Source organism: Staurois parvus, unplaced genomic scaffold, assembly GCF_062004578.1.
Source record: "Staurois parvus isolate SC_StPar_1 unplaced genomic scaffold, SC_StPar_1.0 ptg000604l, whole genome shotgun sequence".
NCBI lineage: Eukaryota > Metazoa > Chordata > Amphibia > Anura > Ranidae > Staurois > Staurois parvus.
Genome location: NW_028318400.1, coordinates 5,069,657 through 5,088,353, shown reverse-complemented (window position 1 = coordinate 5,088,353; position 18,697 = coordinate 5,069,657). Strand labels below are relative to the sequence as shown.

General features: G+C 47.3%; 1 protein-coding gene across 1 annotated transcript in view; it reads right to left on the bottom strand.

The window, feature by feature from the left end:
* UBE2D1 (ubiquitin conjugating enzyme E2 D1) overlaps positions 1 to 18,147 on the bottom strand; it is a 44,449-nt gene extending 26,302 nt beyond the window's left edge. Inside the window, exon 1 of the mRNA XM_089692794.1 lies at positions 17,887 to 18,147. Coding sequence (XP_089548920.1) covers positions 17,887 to 17,910 — 24 coding nt within the window. The 5' untranslated portion in view covers positions 17,911 to 18,147. The remainder of the gene's footprint in view (positions 1 to 17,886) is intronic.
* Between the last annotated feature and the right edge of the window lie 550 nt (positions 18,148 to 18,697).

Here is an 18,697-nt window from a genome sequence, read left to right as displayed (position 1 = left end):
AGCATGATTCAATTTGCTCCTGCAGGGGAAAAAAATCCTTCCTGATCCCCCGAGAGGCAATCCCCTGGATCAGCTTTACCTATAAATGTTAGTGTCCAGTTATATTCTGTGTATCCAAGAAAGAATCCAGGCCTTTTTTAAGGCAATCCACTGAGCTGGCCAGAACCAACTCTTGAGGGAGTCTATTCCACATTTTCACAGCTCTTACTGTAAAGAAACCTTTCCATGTTTGGAGATTACATTTATTTTCCTCCAAACCTCTTTTACTCCAAAGTTGAAGACATCCTGTAAGGACGTTATTCCACTGCACAGCTTGGTGTCATCTGCAAAGACTGAAATGGGATTTTTAATCCCAGACCCTATATCGTTTATAAATATATTAAAAAGTAAGGGTCCCAACACTGAACCTTGGGGTACACCACTGATAACACTGAACCTTGGGGTACACCACTGATAACACTGAACCTTGGGGTACACCACTGACAATCCTAGACTATTCAGGAGTATGAATCATTAACCACTACTCTCTGAATGCGATCTTTTAGCCAGTTTTCTATCCATTTACATACAGATTTTTCCAAGCCTATAGACTTTACCTTACACAGTAGCCATGTGCGGGGAACTGTGTCAAACGCTTTTGCAAAATCCAAGTATACCACGTCCAACGCCACCCCTCTGTCCAAGTATACCACGTCCACCGCCACCCCTCTGTTCAAGTATACCACGTCCAACGCCACCCCTCTGTCCAAGTATACCACGTCCACCGCCACCCCTCTGCTCAAGTATACCACGTCCACCGCCACCCCTCTGTCCAAGTATACCACATCCACCGCCACCCCTCTGTCCAAGTATACCACGTCCACCGCCACCCCTCTGTCCAAGGTTTTGCTCACCTCCTCATAAAAAGAAATCAGATTTGTTTGACAACTTCTGTCTTTCATGAATCCATGCTGTCTGTTACTTAAAATAATTTTTCCAGCAAGAACTCATCTATGTGGTCTTTTATTAAACTCTCCAGTATCTTCCCAACTATAGAAGTTAAACTAACAGGTCTATAATTACTTGGTAAAGATTTTGACCCCTTTTTAAAAATTGGCATCACATTGGCCTTACACCAATCCAGTGGTACTATGCCAGTCATTAAAGAGTCCCTAAAAATTAGAAACAATGGCTTTGAAATAACAGAGCTCAATTCTTTAAGGACCCGTGGGTGTATGCCATCCGGTCCAAGTGCTTTATTCTGTCTAAATATTTTTGGATCATATCAGTTGTGAGCCAATGTGGATCATCTGGAGCTGTGTCAATACCATGGCCATTATGGAGAAGAGCTCCCCCATGCTCCTTTGTATACACAGAGCTGAAGAAGGTACACATATTACACAGAAATATGGTAGTTTCCCTGCATGTCAGCCATTTTAGTTCATCAATTGTGCTGCCCCCCCCTAGTTTTTATTAGAATTTTCTATAAACTATACTGAAGCAGTTATTTTATTGAGCACTTTTGATTTCACAATCAACTGCATTCTACAGTGACAGGCTTGGTCTCTAGTGACTGCAAATATGACCAAATTGTTGCAGCTCTATATATTCATTAATACATCAAATGTGATTTTTTTTTTTTTTTTAATTGCAAGCAGTGCAAGTACCTGAACTTGGTTGGTGTCAGCCTCTTGCAGTCCCCTGTACAGCAGAACTCAGACTACGGGAGGCAGAAGAAGCACAAGCAGCCAATCAGTTGTGGTGCTGTGCAAAGAGCATCCTGATGGGGAGTGGACAGAGCAGAGTGAAAGGTGCTGCAACGCCTTTTAGGCCTGATTCACGCTAGTGCAATTTCAGATGCGGCCTGAGTCCTGCAGAATCGCATGACAACAGGAAATCACAATATTCTCTAGGGTGTCCATTCACATCAAAGCAGCATAGCTCATTGTATTTTTGGAACATGGTCTGGTGCCCCTTTGGTACAACTGTATTGTGATTTTGGCCCCACAGGTTTCAATGAAAATGCACTAACAACGCGAGTACTTTTTGATGCATTTTGCAAGTTAAGGCTCCTTAACCAGCATCCAATCTGCTTTCCCTACCAAAAAAAAGACGCTGTAGAATCAAAGACACAACCAAGTAGCACTGAAATGTGGATCAAATCACAGCTGCATTAGTGTAAACCTAGCCTTACTGTGCAGTCACAGGATGGTAGTGGGGAGGAGATCTGAATGTGTAATAAAATATAGCAGAGAATCAAGATGGCCATAGATGTTTCAAATTTCAGCAGGGACCGTCTGGGAGTTGAACCAGCTATGGGCAGGCTGATTGTACCCAAGTTGATTGCTGTACGACTTTGGTACAACCAGCATATTGGATTTTTCATACAATTATTGCTAGTGGCCATTATAGTCACTAGCAGAAACCACTGTGTTCTCCTGGTGGGGAAGGCTTCCCCCGCTGGCAGAAAACAATAGCTCATCGAGAAGGACTCCCCATCAACACGGACCGTGGTTGCAGGAAATAAATTTGCAGAAGTTGACCTCAATGCTAGATGAAAATTATTTAACATCTGACCCAGCAGATCTCAGGGAAATAAATACACTACAATGGGTAGCAATTAACATGGTTGAAAGGCGATGGAAAGTTCAAAAACTGTCAAGTGGAAAGCTGGGTAACCAGCAGATTGTATGAAAAGGAAAAAAACGAACAGAATGCTGCATCAACACAAGCGATGTTGATGCAGCGATCTCCCCCCCCACGTTTGTGTATTCTGACAGGGGGACAGCTGTACACACTGCCGGAAAGATGGCCAATTCCTGCTGAAAAGCACAATTTATACAATGCAACAAACAGAAAGCACACCATCACCTAAACAAATGCTCTGTTCAAACATGTAAATGATGCAATATGGAGCAAAGTGTCTGCATACAACATTACAGGGTCAAGTCACCAAGGTAAGTACTGCACTCATTGTTGCTTTAAAACCACTCCTGTGGTATGTATCTCAGGAGCAGGCAATTCAATAAAAAGAGTTTGCAATACCAAATGCATTACAATTTTTTTTGTGTTTCATTATTTAATGCATTTTTACACAGACCAGCCCTCCGGCTGTAGCAGGAATTGAATAGTTTGTGTTATTCCTACCACTGCTAAATATGCCAGTTCCAGCTGAGATGCCAACTGTCCGGTAGCCTGCTTTGCCTGAAGAGGCTTTGCCAAGGTTGTCCCTCCATGGCAAAGCCCCCCCCTCATGTTGAGGACATGTGGCATGGTAAGCGCATGTTTGTCCCACCTTCCTTTCCTGGCCAGCCAGGCTGCATGCTCTGGTAAAGATCTGGTATGGAAGTTGGAGCGGCTTCACGACATCTTTTTTTGACATTTGTCCTCCTGAAAATTCATAACAGACCTGAAGGGCCTTGGCATGGATTGTGTGGAAACCCCCACTAGATAGATGTACAAGTAAACACTAGCCTGCCTCCTTTATTTACAGTCACCTGTCAGCCAGGAATCCCTGACAACAGCTGAATGAGCATGGCAGGGATGAGTCACTTGTTGTTAGGACACCTGCAGCTGCCAGCTCCCTGACAACCAGCATCCTTGAGCTAGAACGGTCACATTTAGCCGTGGTAGGAATACCGCTGCTAATGTTCCATCTCTAATGCGTTTGTTAATTAGTAAGTGACTAGACCACAAGTTTTTTTTATTTTTTACTTTGACTTTAATGTAATTATTACTACATTTGACACTTCACATATCACAAGATATTTTGTAAAATACAATCTCATGCGATAAGCCTCAGTGAAGTGACCCTCGAGACAAAAAGTATGGGGTCTGGCACTGCTGGTCCTCACTTCAAAATGCTAGTTGCCAGGCTATTCATGGCTTCAATGCCTTTAAGTCACAGACCCACAACTAGCAAGCAGTAATTGAGCAACAGAATTGCTAGTTTTACTAAACTCACAACAGTAAAATTGGTCTGTATATGCAGTAAAGAATGCTTGTTATATGCATTGTGGAACCTAAGGGGTTAATCCTCTGCATTGTGTAAAAAGGATGTTTGACCCTGTCTTCTCTGATCCTCCCCTTCTTCTACTGTCCCTAAACTATCTGATAGAACAGACCCTTGGGGGCAAGCTGCACATGCTCTGTTTGGTGTGTATTGCTAGATCGTTTTTTTTTTTCTTTGGAGAGTGCATGTGATCAGCACAGTGCCAATCAGCACTGTCCAGATAGAGGAACAGGGGTTATGCAGCCTCATAGGACAATCAGGGGAGAATGAAAACTCCTCTTACAAGCTTTAACCAGTGCTCTGCTGGACACCAATAAAAGTCAAACTGCTCTAAGTTATAAAGGCTTTGAAAGCGTCACCTATGAAAAATTTGTACCACAGTTTGTCACCATTTCACAGGAATGCACGTTTGGTATCTATTTACTCAACATAACTCCATCCTATAACAGGACACAATTTTTTTGTAAAATATATGTGTGTGTGTGTGCAGTAAAATTCATTTTAATGTATTTTTTCTGAACATTTGCATTTGATAAACAGCTGCACAAATGTCAAGTGACAAAAAAAAAAATAAACAATTGCCACAGCCACCATTTTATTATCCAGGGCCTCAGTTTTCAGAAAATATAGAATGACTGGGAGTTAGAAGTTCTTTTCTGGCAAAAGTGTCACTTTTAATGTGTGAAAAATGAAAAAACTACCCTGGACAGCAGGTGGTTAAAGATGTCATCAAGGACAGTCCATCATTTTCTTATTACAGGATCACTCTGAAGTTTACCTGTGGCCAGTACAGTATAGCCAGGTTATAGATATTCAATATTTATATATACTTATCAGTTAGGCTTCATTCCCTCTTATGCAGGTGCGATTGTGCACGTGTTTTTTGCATGTCACGTTTAGGGTGGCCAATTCATTGCAGTGTATTAAAAATAAATAAAAAAAAACAAAAAAACAAAATCGCACAATGAAGTACATAGCCCTGTTTTGTTTTTTTTTGTTTTATTGAAGTCATGCCATACCAAAATGCAAGGTAAATTGTTACAAAGTGCTTTCGGCTACAGTGAGATTCCTTATAAAATATTAGTAGAAGTTTCCTATTCAAACCTTTTTTTTTTGCATTTGCTATAACCAGTTTTTCCGGAATGAGATTTAAGCCAATGGCTCTAATGCATATGCATATCAGAAGTTCTGACTTTGCACTGACTAGCTCATCAGCTTATTAGGTCAGCAGCTTTAATTATCAGGATCTTCTGCCAAAGAGCACATCCAGATCCTTCACCTCCACTGCTGGTAAAACACACTCCCAGCCTGCTAATCGGGACACTGAAAGCATAGCATCACCATGAGGAAGTCATCTCTGTATTCTGCTTTCCCCTGTCAACATATTTCCTGTACTGCAGAACAGTCTGCCTGGCTCCTAGCAGTGCGCCTCCCCCTTCCAGTCTGAGTACTGCTGTAAAGAGAATTGGTACAATGGCGATCTATCAAGCCAAGTGATTTTGACCTGAAAACCTAATAAAGTGGAACTTCTTTCACAATCAACATTGACTATTTTCAATCCTTATGCCGACAACATTTGACAATAGATAGGAAAGTACATTATATTTAGGATAGGAAAGTAGATTATAATTACTGGTTTGAAACTGTGTTTTGTTTTTTTTTACAATTCTTCAGTTACTTCCTGGTTTCCATGCCTAGGCAAATGTTATACATCCCAGGAGTCTTCAGGAGGGGTTTTCTCAACTAAGCACACCCTCCTGCCTGCATACCTGAGCGAAGGTCAAATTGGATTTGGTCAGTTCAGCAGTAACTGGCTGCATTTTAATCCATATATGGGCAAGGTGGTTGTACACAAGTCGATCTACCAATTGACTTGTATATAATGAGCCTGTTGGAAAATGTTTTCTTGAACAGTGTAGAGAAATCGAAATAGAGTCATTTTCTTTCATTCATCCCGCTGGTTGATCAAAAACTAGCTTTAGTAGGGCCAGCTTTAGTAGGGTCATTTACCTCTGGTCAGTATCTCTGCACAGTGTAAAGCCCCATAAACACGAAGAGAATATCGGACAAATGATTGTCTGGTTTTTTTTGCATGCTAGTCTCATTTCGAAAATGAAAAAGGTAACTCAAGTTACAAAAATTCTTGTACGACAGAATAAAAATATGTAAGTGATGTATCGTATTTTTGGACGAAAACTGTACTTATTTAACAAAAATCATACGATCTGCTATTCGTACGAGACAAATTTTCGAATAATTTCAGAGAAATGATCAGATTATCGTACGATTGCTTCAAAAGCGGTATTTTTTGCATGATTTTCTGATCACGTGTACTAGGCTTAAGGCACAGCACAGCATTTTGGAGTCATTTCACACAGATGTGCTTTCTGAAGATAAATAGATACAAAGAAGATACATTGTAATATATTCTTTGAAGAGACTCTTCCTGATTTCACTGACTATGTTTTCTGGTCATGGCACAAGTGTTTAGCCTTTGGCCTACGCACAATGGGCATACAAATGCTGCTTATATTTTGTGTTTTCTCTTTAGTCTGTAGCAGTAGCTCTATTTTAGCCTGTCCATGTACATTAGGCAGTTTACAGGTATATATTCAGAGGAGAGTTTAAAGGCAGAACCCTTCAGAATCGTGTTTTTTCGGGCAAGAAAAAACCGCTTAATGCACCGAAACACGGTGTTTAGTAGCGTTTGCTGTTTTCAAGTGTACAGAAAGAAAAGAGAATGTTTTTTGGGAAGAAAACATCAAATGCCCAGAATCTCAAACTTTTGTGCAATACGAGCCACTATGAGCATTTTTTTCTGCCAGAGGATCCGGCAATTTTACTGCCCCTAGTGTGCATGGACTCTAAGGCTCCATCCAGACATGCAAGAGTGTTTGCACCTGCATTTCACTGGTAGGGCAGTCTATGCGTTTCAATGGGCTGCCCTTCCAATGAGAAATGAGGAGAAAGAAGTCTTAAATCAGATTTTGAAATCACGCTGCACCGAATCACACGGTGCTTCAGCACCATATGGTTTAGCGTACGTAAAATCACCCACGGCTGCAGATGCACGAAGATGCCATTTAGGAATTAAAACCCCCTGCATGACTGCTAAAGTGCGGGGAAGTTTATCTGTGGGTCATGAACGCACTTGCAGAGATGTGAACCTAGCCTAATTGTGTACATTTGTTATCTAACCTTTTATTAACAGTTATGTCATTTTAGAGAGTAAGGGGGATCTAGCAAGTGCACTTATAAGTTTTCTTGCATCTAACCTGCAATCCTCTGAAAAGCAATCTTTCAGAGGTGTGACAGGCGGTGGGGAAATAAAGCCAATGCAGGGCATTTGCCGTGCGTCTTCATTTAATTGAATGGGTCGTGTTTGAGCCAGCTCGATAGCAGTAATAGTTTTTGCCGCAGGTGCAAAGAAAAGCATTATGACTGTCACATGTAAACACGTCTGATGCCTTTGCAGCTTTGGGGGGGGGGGGGGGGTGTATACTACCACTCTGCTGCTATGACTTGTATTGTAATCCCAGCCTCCCTTCTACCTGTTAAGCTAGCAGACCTCAACTTTCTATTATCAAAATGGCAGTCACCACTACTAAAGTGAATGCATGCGGTAACGCTGCCAACTTTGACGGTCAAAACCTGCCACTGCGCTCATGTGCCACTGTGTGGGGACAGCAAATAGGACAGCAATAACCCAAGCATTTGTAGTGGCATGCAGCTTTTCTTGTCACTACCATGCATGGGCTGTCACTTATATTTCCTGAGAGCAATAAGCCTGCTAATGTCTGTGATATTAGCAAATATGGTGGTGATGGGTTACACATACGCAGTAAAAACGGGACTTCTACATTTATACTGTGTGTGCTGATTATCATCAACATATTTGCTGATGTTGTGTACTGCTACGCATGTGCAGGATGTGTCTGCTGTCATCACAGCCTTTAATAGACCACAAATGGTTAACAGTGGAATTCCACTGTTAATAAGTGCGCATGCTTGGCGATTTTACTGTCAGCCACACACGTGTAGGTATATTATTGACAGCTATTGTCTCCAACATTGCTGACAGCTCATGTCCATGGACAAGTTTTGGTGCTAACTTGAATCTTTTTTTTATTTTCTTCCCAAGTAGAATATTGACTTCAACAGAAACACTTCTTACCTATACCCACCAAAAGTAAAGGGGCGGGGAGCAGAACATGACCGTCAATCTTTAACAAGTCCAATCTTTAACAAACTCGTGCAGACTCCACCTCCGCAACATCGCCAAAATCCGCACGTTCCTAACCCCAGAAAAAACTAAACAGCTCATCCACTCCCTCATCATATCACGACTCGACTACTGCAACTCCCTCCTCACTGGCCTGCCTCACTGCTGGCTATCCCCGCTTCAGTCCATCCTGAATACGGCTGCCAGACTCATTCACCTTTCCAACCGCTCCGTTTCCGCCACCCCCCTCTGCCAATCCCTCCACTGGCTTCCGATTGCGCAACGGATCAAATTCAAAATCCTAACACTGACGTACAAAGCTGTCCACCATACTGCCCCAAACTACATCACTGACCTAATATCCAAGTACCACCCAGCACGCACACTCCGCTCCTCACAAGACCACCTTCTCTCTAGTTCTCTGGTCTCCTCCTCCCATTCCCGCCTCCAGGACTTCTCCAGGGTGTCACCCATCCTCTGGAACTCCCTGTCCCAACCCATCAGATCATCACCTACTCTCCTCTCCTTTAGGTGCACCCTGAAAACCCATCTCTTCAGGGAAGCCTACCCCACCCCCTGCTAACTTTCCGACCTCCTCCACTTTTCCTACCACCCCATCCCCCACAGCTATCTCCTCCTGTGCCACCATCCCCTCCCTCCTAGATTGTAAGCTCGAAAGAGCAGGGCCCTCGATCCCCTCATGTTTTGCATTGTATTGGTATTGTTCTGTCACATGTCCTGCCCCCCTTTGTAATGTACAGCGCTGAGCAAACTATTGGCGCTTTATAAATACTGTATAATAATAATAATAACATTCTGTCCACTAAAACAATAATGCAACTTGAATTTTTACGAAAATAACTAATTTTACAACTAAGATAACTGCACCATTGCTAGTATGGGTTTTATAACTGACTGGAGCGTTGCTTTAACATGCTTTATTATTGAAGTATTGTATTCTGTGAATTAGAAACAACAATAAAGTGTTCAGACATTTATTTATTAAGTCACTTCAGTATAAGCTACTAATTGCTAAAAGCAGGAGTTAGAACTTTCCAAGGTAAAAGAAAAGACTGCAGGGCTCAACTGATTCCTACTGGGCCACATGCATAAAACTAGAAGACAGACAAACCAAGAGGAGATTCCACACAGTTGATAATATAATCATTCATCTCCAACACCAGAAATGACTATTGTTCTGCAGGCGATGCTTCGACTCTCCCTTCCTACAAATTGTATACTTTTGACCCTACCTGTTCAGTAACAGATCTCCCTTCCATATAAAGCAGTAACAGCAGCATAACCTCAGAACATATTTAAGGAAGCCTCAGTGTATACTTGTGACTCATGAAGGGTTACTGGTTTGCTAAACATTTCACAAGTAGATGTATCTCATGAGCCACTAGATAATTATGTGACTGGTTCCTGGCAAGATGAGTTTCGAGTGATAGCACAAGTCAGCAATAAAGGCATGAGGAAGCTGTGAGAGCCAAGGCCTAGAACAACCTAGTCAAGGGTGAGTAACTGACAACGAGCAATGAAAGACTACATATAAATGTAGAAGGACCTTATATAATCCATCTCATTTGCCATAGTAAGTTTAGTATTCAGGATGGAAACTGTATACCAGAAGACCTACCATATTCATTACCAAACTTCAGCACAGACTTGTCTTCAAAACAAATATTGTGTGAAGGCTGATTAAAGGGCTTGTTAACACATGCGGCAGCCCTATCCGCCGTTCCGAGATGCAATCGCTTTTCAGAGGGAAGTTGACAAGCAGCTGGGAGGCAATATCTCACCTCTTCAGCACTTGTTTCAAGCGTTCAAAGCCCACAACACAACCACATACACTGCACCCAGTGACAGCACAGCCCCATTCACACAACAGAGGCTATAATTTATTTGTATGTGACTGTGTTGTAAAATATCCCAGCTGTGGCATGTGTACAACCCTGCTGGCTGCCTTTGCAGCTTAAGGGGGGTGGGTAAAACAGCGTATCAACTGTTTTTTTTTTGTTTTTTGTTTTTTTTTTACTACCTCTGACTAAAAGTGTGAAAGAGGCCCTAAAGAGGCTGCAAAGGCTTAATTTTTTTCCCCCTAAAATAATAAACATGGCATACTTACCTGCTCTGTGCAATGGTATTACACAGAGTGGCCCCGAATCTCCTCTTTTGAGGTCCCCTGCTAGCACTCTCTGCTTCTCCTCTGTGTGCCCACATAGCAAGCTGTGTGCTATGGAGGCATACACAGGCAAGCTCTCGAGCCCTGCTTTGTGTGTCCATAGACACGCACAGCTCAGCCCAACCCCCTCCTCACAGGATTTGATTGACCGCAGCAAGAGCAAAATGGCTCCCACTGCTGCCTCTGTTCCCTATGAGGACAGGAACAGAGACCAGCGCCCCTGCAGAAGGACACAGTGCTGGATCAAGATATGACTCAGGTAAGTATATTGGGAGGTGGAGGGGGCATACAACTACTGGAATGTTTTTTACCTTAATGCAGGCAATGCATTAAAGTGATTGCAAAGTCTTTTTTTTTTTTTTAAACATATACTTACCTGCAATGTGCAATAGAATTGCACAGAGCAGCCCTGAACCTCCTCTTCTAGGGTCAGCTACCAATGCTCCTGGCTCCTCCTACTCTTCTCCGAGTGTCTGATAACAAGACGCTTGCTATGGGGGATTTGCGCAGGCTCCATCTCTAGCTGTGCTGCCTGCCAGGCTCAGCGCTGCCCTCTGGACACAGGATTTGACTGACAACACCTGGTGCCAATAGCTCCCGCTGCCTCAGCAAAGACTGTGAAAGCGGGGAGAGAGAAGAGAGCAGCTATAGATGGGCACAGTGCTGGATTAAGGCAGGACTCAAGTATGGGGGTGGTTAGGTGGCGATACAAAGACTGGAACATTTTTTATCTTAATGCAGGAAACGGGTAAAAATTGTTAAGGCTTTACAACCACTTTAACCACTTGCCCTCCAGAGGATTTACCCCCTTCCTGACCAGGCCATTTTTTGTGATAGAGCACTGCGTTACTTTAACTGACAATTGTGTGGTCATGCAACACTGTACATAAATTAAATGTATGTCCTATTTTCCCACAAATAAAAACTGCAGAGGTGTTCAAATACCACTGAAGGCTCTATTTCTTGCGCTATAAGCAAAAAAGACCAACAATTTTGAAAAAAAAACAAAAACATTTGCTAAAAAAAAAATATCCAATAAAAAAAATTAAAAAAATCAAATGTCTTCATAAATTTAGGCAAAATGTATATTCTGCTACATGTCTTTGCTAAAAAAAAAAAACCCAATATGTGTAAATTAATAGGTTTACGTGAAAGTTATAGCGTCTACAAATGGCGGTATATATAGTGAAATTTTTATGTACTAGTAATGGCGGCGATCAGCGACTTCTAGCAGGACTGCGGCGGGCATTCTGACACTGGGTGGGAACCAACTGCCACTGACATCCCCAGTGACACTAACACAGCGATCAGTGCTAATTAAAAAGCACTGACACTGTACTAAAGGCACTGGGCAGGAAGGGGTTAACATCGGGGGCAATCAAAGGGTTACCTTTGTGCTGTGTTTTACTATGGAGATGTGCTGTTTTGTATCTCCCTGCTGTGCAGAGAGATACAAAATAGCATATCCATGCTGACAGGAGAGAGATCTGTGTTGATTATACACTTGTCTCTCCCCTGTCAGCTTTCCCTGAAGATCGCCGAGTGCCGGCCAGGAATCGTCAGCCGGGACCCGGTGATTGACATCCCTTGCCACCAATAGCAGTGTGGGTAGGGCGGTGCGCATGCCCCCTTCACTGGAAATGCAAATCACATATATTTACACGATTCTGCGCAGCCCTGCCGCAATATAGCAGCACTTCTACTATAGGGCGGAGGGAAAATGGGGTAAAAAAAAAATGTCTAGCTTGACAAAACAATATATGGAGGAAAGCCAAGTCCCAGACCAACCAACAAAAAACACTTCTGTACTATGCACTGCTGGTATCAGGGAAGACCCTCCCATGTAATCTCCTCATTCACACTGGCACTGGTAAAACTGTGTTTGTGTACGTTTAGAGGACATTTCTAAACACATAGAAATGCAGGTAAGGATTTTTCAGTGGCATAATTCAAACTAAGCATTTATCTGTGTTTAGGTGCACTTGGTTTAGCTGCATTCAGAAAAATAAACAGACTGTGCATCCAGAACCCGATTAGAAAATGTACGTTTTGGTTTACACCAGAATGCTGTGCAGGAAAGATGGGTTCCATGCATTGTGCTCAAAACGCACTGCCTATGCGATCTGCTGCGGGTGCCAATGTAATGTTAACGGAACCCCAAATGAAGATCACAAACACGGTGTATTTGTGGGCACCAGATCACATGGTACCGCAGTACCATGCAATTTACTGCAGTGTGTTTTTGAAAAGTAGTGCATGCACTACTTTTTCTGCGTTCCTGTGCGATTTGAAACCCATTCAAATGAAGGAGATTCAAAGTTGCACCACAAAAGAACTCTGACAGCGTGCCTGCTCGATTCAGGTGTGAACCGGCCCAAAATGTGGCTAAGCGCATGTAAGTGTGTGATCATGCTTAACCCTGCTTTTAGAGCCAGTTCACACTAGCTCAGTTTTCACACTGCTGTAGTTAGGCCAGCAGGATCATCTGTTGTAGTTCCTTATGACTGGTTGCTGTGGGTTCGAACACTTACCAAACTGATCTCTACACCAGTAAATAAGTCCAGCCAGGCATCTTTTTAGAATCGCTCATAAGCCAGCACTACATAGAAACTGTGATAGAAGGGTTTCTTCTTTAGGCTGGAACATATACAGGATATTTTTACTAGTTTCTGGGTGTTTACACAAATATTTACAAACACAACAAAGAAAAACTGGTTCTAGAACCACCTTACATAGAAAGAAGGTGATTTGTTGAAGCCAATTTAAAGACATGACCTAAAAACAAACCAGCTATTATGCAGCTCTTTAGCAGAACAAGAGATATGGGTGTTAAACTACTAGATGTGTAAAAATAGCCCATAATCTACACAGGCGTTATGCCACAGCATTGGAAAACACATTTCGGTGCCGTTTAGCTGGTGTACTCACACAGGTCTGCCTCCGAGGGCTACAAATCAATCAATAACATAATAAAAATGGGGCCATGGTCTGCAATGTACAGAAGGATATTCCATACAATAAACATTTACTGGAAGTAGTTGTGTCAACCTCTGAACATGGTAACAGGCCAAACACTACAAGTCTTACTGCTCTCTTTACACAGCTTCATTGTTTTATCTGGAAATGTGTCGTGTCAACGCAAATCAGCCTTCTCTGTGTGGCGTGACAGTAAGCATACCATTACACCACTGCTGTAAGGGACATTACTGGCCCATGACTTCCGTTTCCAAAGCAACAATGTAAACTCTAAGCTGCTAGCACTAGCACATGGGTGGTGAGGGGAATCTTGCTGGAAGGATAATGACCTTGTACATCACTCCCTCTTCCCAGTAGCATTGTGGTAGGCAGTGAGGGGAATCCTGTTGGAGGAGCGGACAACATCACTCCTTCCCAGCAGCATTGTCGGAGGCAGGCCATGAGTAGTGAGGGGAAACCTGCTGGCAAGAGTAATGACCTCACATGTCACTCCCTCTTCGCAGCAGCATTATCAGAGACAGTAAGGGAAATCCTGCTGGTGGACAGGATGATGTCACTACTTCCCCACAGCATTGTTGGAGGCAATGAGGTGAATCCTGCTGGTGGAGATAATGTCATCACTCCTTCCCAGCAGTGTTGTCAGAGACAGAATCATAAGCAGTGAAGAATCCTGCTGGTGGAGATAATGACCTCACACCCTCCTACCTGCAGCGTTCTGGGAGGCAATGAGGGGAATCCTGCTGGCGGAGATGATGATGTCACTCCTTCCCAACAGAATTGTTGGAGGCAGTGAGGGGAGTCCTGCTGGTGGAGATAATGTCATCACACGTCACACCCTCCTTCCAGCAGTGTTGTGGGAGGCAATGAGGGGAATCCTGCTAGCGGAGATGATGATGTCACTCCTCCTTCCCAACAGAATTGTCAGAGGCAAAGCATGAGCAGTGAGGGGAAACCTGCTGGCAGGGATAATGACCGCACACATCACTCCTCAGCAGCATTATCAGAGGCAGTGAGGGAAATCCTGCTGGCGGACTGGATGAGGTCACTCCTTCCCAGCAGCATTGTCGGAGGCAGTGAGGGGAATCCTGCCGGTGGACATGTCCTCACTCCTTCTTCCCAACAGAATTTTTGGAGACAGGCACATGAGCAGTGAGGGGAATCCTGCTGGCAGGGATAATGACCTTACATGTCGCACCCTTTCGCAGCTGTGTTGTCAGAAACAGTGAGGGGAATCCTGCTGGCAGGCATAATGACCTTACATGTCGCACCCTTTCGCAGCTGTGTTGTCAGAAACAGTGAGGGGAATCCTGCTGGCAGGGATAATGACCTTACATGTCACACCCTTCTGCAGCTGTTTTGTCAGAAACAGTGAGGGGAATCCTGCTGGTGGAGATAAGATCGCTCCTTGTTCCCAGCAGTATTGTCTGAGGTAGACCAGGAGCAGTGAGGTGAAAGCTGCTAATGATAATGACCTCACACATCACTCCTCCTTCCCAGAAGCATTGTGGGAAGCAATGAGGGGAATTCTGCTGGCAGAGATGATGACATCACTCCTTTCCAACAGTGTTGTCAGAGGCAGACCATCAGTAGTGAGAAAAATCCTGCTAGCGGGGATAATGAGTTCACACATCACTTCCCTTCCCAGCGGGATGTCGCCTGTACTACTGCGGAACACTTTAATGCACACGGTATGTGCCTGATTATACACCAGGATAGAGTTCTCACAGAGACTGAGTAACTATATAAATAGTTCATATGACTCAGCTCGGCCCAAACCAACCATTTAAGGTGACAGGAAACCTGGACTTAGACTTTAAAAGAGAACCGTGGGAATCAAAAGAACAAAAAACATCTGGAACATCTGGAAAAACAAAAAAACTCACCTGGATGGCTGCAGCACCGATCCCAGCTGCAGCTGCACCCTGCCGCCTCTAAGACCTAGAATTGACAAATCAGACACTGCTGACTGCTTATCTCTCAAGTCTCACTGGAGCGCTGGGCTGTGGAGGGAGTGGGGGCGGCTGAACACAGGCTTTCAGCGAATCGCCGAGTCAGCTGCTGATCCAGGCTTCTGGACAGATCCCGATCATATGGGGTCACAGGAGTGCAGAGAAAACTGCATTTCTGTGACTCACAGGAGAAGTACAGCCAAAAAAAAAAAAAAAAACTTTAGCCCTACTTCTCCTTTAAGGCTCCATACACACTGGCTTAAAAAATGCTGCTTCTTGTGGTATTTAGGATTTTTTTTTTTATGCTTCTAGAAGCAGCTAATGTTATCCTCGGAGGAGGAGGAAGGAGAAGTGCCGCGGTCCACCTCGGAGGAGGAGGAAGGAGAAGTGCCGCGGTCCACCCCGGAGGAGGAGGAAGGAGAAGTGCCGCGGTCCACCTCCTCGGGGGAGGAGAAGGGGGGGGACAGACTGCGCCCTCCTCGGGGGAGGAGGAGGGGGGGGACAGACTGCGCCCTCCTCGGGGGGGGGGGGACAGACTGCGCCCTCCTCGGGGGGGGGGGGGGGGACAGACTGCGCCCTCCTCGGGAAGGGGGGGGGGGGGGACAGACTGCGCCCTCCTCGGGGGGGGGGGGGGGGACAGACTGCGCCCTCCTCGGGGGGGGGGGGGGGGGGACAGACTGCGCCCTCCTCGGGGGGGGGGGACAGACTGCGCCCTCCTCGGGGGGGGGGGGGACAGACTGCGCCCTCCTCGGGGGGGGAGGAGGGGGGGGGACAGACTGCGCCCTCCTCGGGGGAGGAGGAGGGGGGGGGACAGACTGCGCCCTCCTCGGGGGGAGGAGGAGGGGGGGGGACAGACTGCGCCCTCCTCGGGGGAGGAGGAGGAGGGGGGGGGGGGGACAGACTGCGCCCTCCTCGGGGGAGGAGGAGGAGGGGGGGGGGGGGACAGACTGCGCCCTCCTCGGGGGAGGAGGAGGAGGGGGGGGGGGACAGACTGCGCCCTCCTCGGGGGAGGAGGAGGAGGAGGGAGGGGGGGGGGGGACAGACTGCGCCCTCCTCGGGGGAGGAGGAGGAGGAGGAGGGGGGGGGGACAGACTGCGCCCTCCTCGGGGGAGGAGGAGGAGGAGGGGGGGGGGACAGACTGCGCCCTCCTCGGGGGAGGAGGAGGAGGAGGGGGGGGGGGACAGACTGCGCCCTCCTCGGGGGAGGAGGAGGGGGGGGGGGGACAGACTGCGCCCTCCTCGGGGGAGGAGGAGGGGGGGGGGGGACAGACTGCGCCCTCCTCGGGGGAGGAGGAGGGGGGGGGGGACAGACTGCGCCCTCCTCGGGGGAGGAGGAGGGGGGGGGGACAGACTGCGCCCTCCTCGGGGGAGGAGGAGGGGGGGGGGGGACAGACTGCGCCCTCCTCGGGGGAGGAGGAGGGGGGGGGGGGGGACAGACTGCGCCCTCCTCGGGGGAGGAGGAGGGGGGGGGGGGACAGACTGCGCCCTCCTCGGGGGAGGAGGAGGGGGGGGGGGACAGACTGCGCCCTCCTCGGGGAGGAGGAGGGGGGGGAGATAGACTGCGCCCTCCTCGGGGAGGAGGAGGGGGGGGGAGATAGACTGCGCCCTCCTCGGGGGAGGAGGAGGGGGGGGACAGACTGCGCCCTCCTCGGAGGAGGAGGAGGGGGGGGCAGACTGCGCCCTCCTCGGAGGAGGGGGGGGCAGACTGCGCCCTCCTCGGAGGAGGGGGGGGCAGACTGCGCCCTCCTCGGAGGAGGGGGGGGGCAGACTGCGCCCTCCTCGGAGGAGGGGGGGGGCAGACTGCGCCCTCCTCGGAGGAGGGGGGGGGCAGACTGCGCCCTCGGAGGAGGAGGGGGGGGGCAGATTGCGCCCTCGGAGGAGGAGGGGGGGGCAGATTGCGCCCTCGGAGGAGGAGGGGGGGGCAGATTGCTCCCTCGGAGGAGGAGGGGGGGACAGACTGCGCCCTCCTCGGAGGAGGGGACAGATTGCGCCATCCCCGGAGGAGGGGACAGATTGCGCCATCCCCGGAGGAGGGGACAGATTGCGCCATCCCCGGAGGAGGGGACAGATTGCGCCATCCCCGGAGGAGGGGACAGATTGCGCCATCCCCGGAGGAGGGGACAGATTGCGCCATCCCCGGAGGAGGGGACAGATTGCGCCATCCCCGGAGGAGGGGACAGATTGCGCCATCCCCGGAGGAGGGGACAGATTGCGCCATCCCCGGAGGAGGGGACAGATTGCGCCATCCCCGGAGGAGGGGACAGATTGCGCCATCCTCGGAGGAGGGGACAGATTGCGCCATCCTCGGAGGAGGGGACAGATTGCGCCATCCTCGAAGTACAGTGCCCTCCTCAGGGGAGAGATTGCGCCCTCCACGGAGGAAAAGTACTGCACCTCCCTGAGAATACAGACCAGTAGAAAGTTCACATTTTGAGATGACCCCAACCATTGAGGGGCTCACCTGTGCCGACCTGTAGGGGCCGCTATCACAGAGCCCCGTACTGGGGATGACAGAGCACCCACTGAGGCGGCCGCCATTGTTTCCCTGCCCATATCACACTTACTTTCTGTATTCTTTTCAGCGCCATGGAGGGAGCAGCAGAATGGCGGACGGGGAGAGAGGACAGCAGCGGCTCTCGAGGTCTCAGCTAGGGCGGGTTGGCTCCGGAGGGGACGCGGTTCAGCGGCTCAGGCCTGTCACTGCGGCTCCTGTGTTGTGAAGAGGAAACGAGTCACTTGCGCTTACAGCCGGCCCGGGCCTGACTCACTAAGGGCGGGGTCGGGGGTTGTAGGGCGGGGCGTCCATAGATCACTCGCTTTTCTCTCGGCTTTCATAGATGACGTCATGACAAGGCCCCGGAAAGACAGGCGTTTTCTGTTTGTTTTTTTTTTTGCTCAGTGTAACACAGCTTTATTTAAACTGGAACTATGGTGACAATATCTTCATCCTGGAGTTCGTCAGCACTGTGTGCTGAAAGCTACTGAGATGAATAAATATCACCCAGCGCCTTCACAGGCTCCTCAGGCCACAGCAGAAGTTAGGGTTCAATAGTATGTAGCACCTTCCTTGTCAGGCTGATGAAGTTCAGGTAAATGTCGGTGTTTCTGGCGTCCCTGTAGCAGGGAGCAGTGTTCCATTGCTTTGGCCTGGGTTCTGCTGGCTCCTCTACTTCCCCCTGGATTCCAATGAGCTCTGGAGTCAGTGTTGCCCCCCCAAGTGACATGTTTATTTCATTTTGTATTGACACCTCAAAGAAGTACATGAAGCGGCTGTTTTCAGTGCAAATATCAATATATTAAGCTACAAACATGCAGCCAGTGCTATTGGCAATGTGTTTCAGTTCTGACAAAAACCACGTTTCTCCCTTTACATGA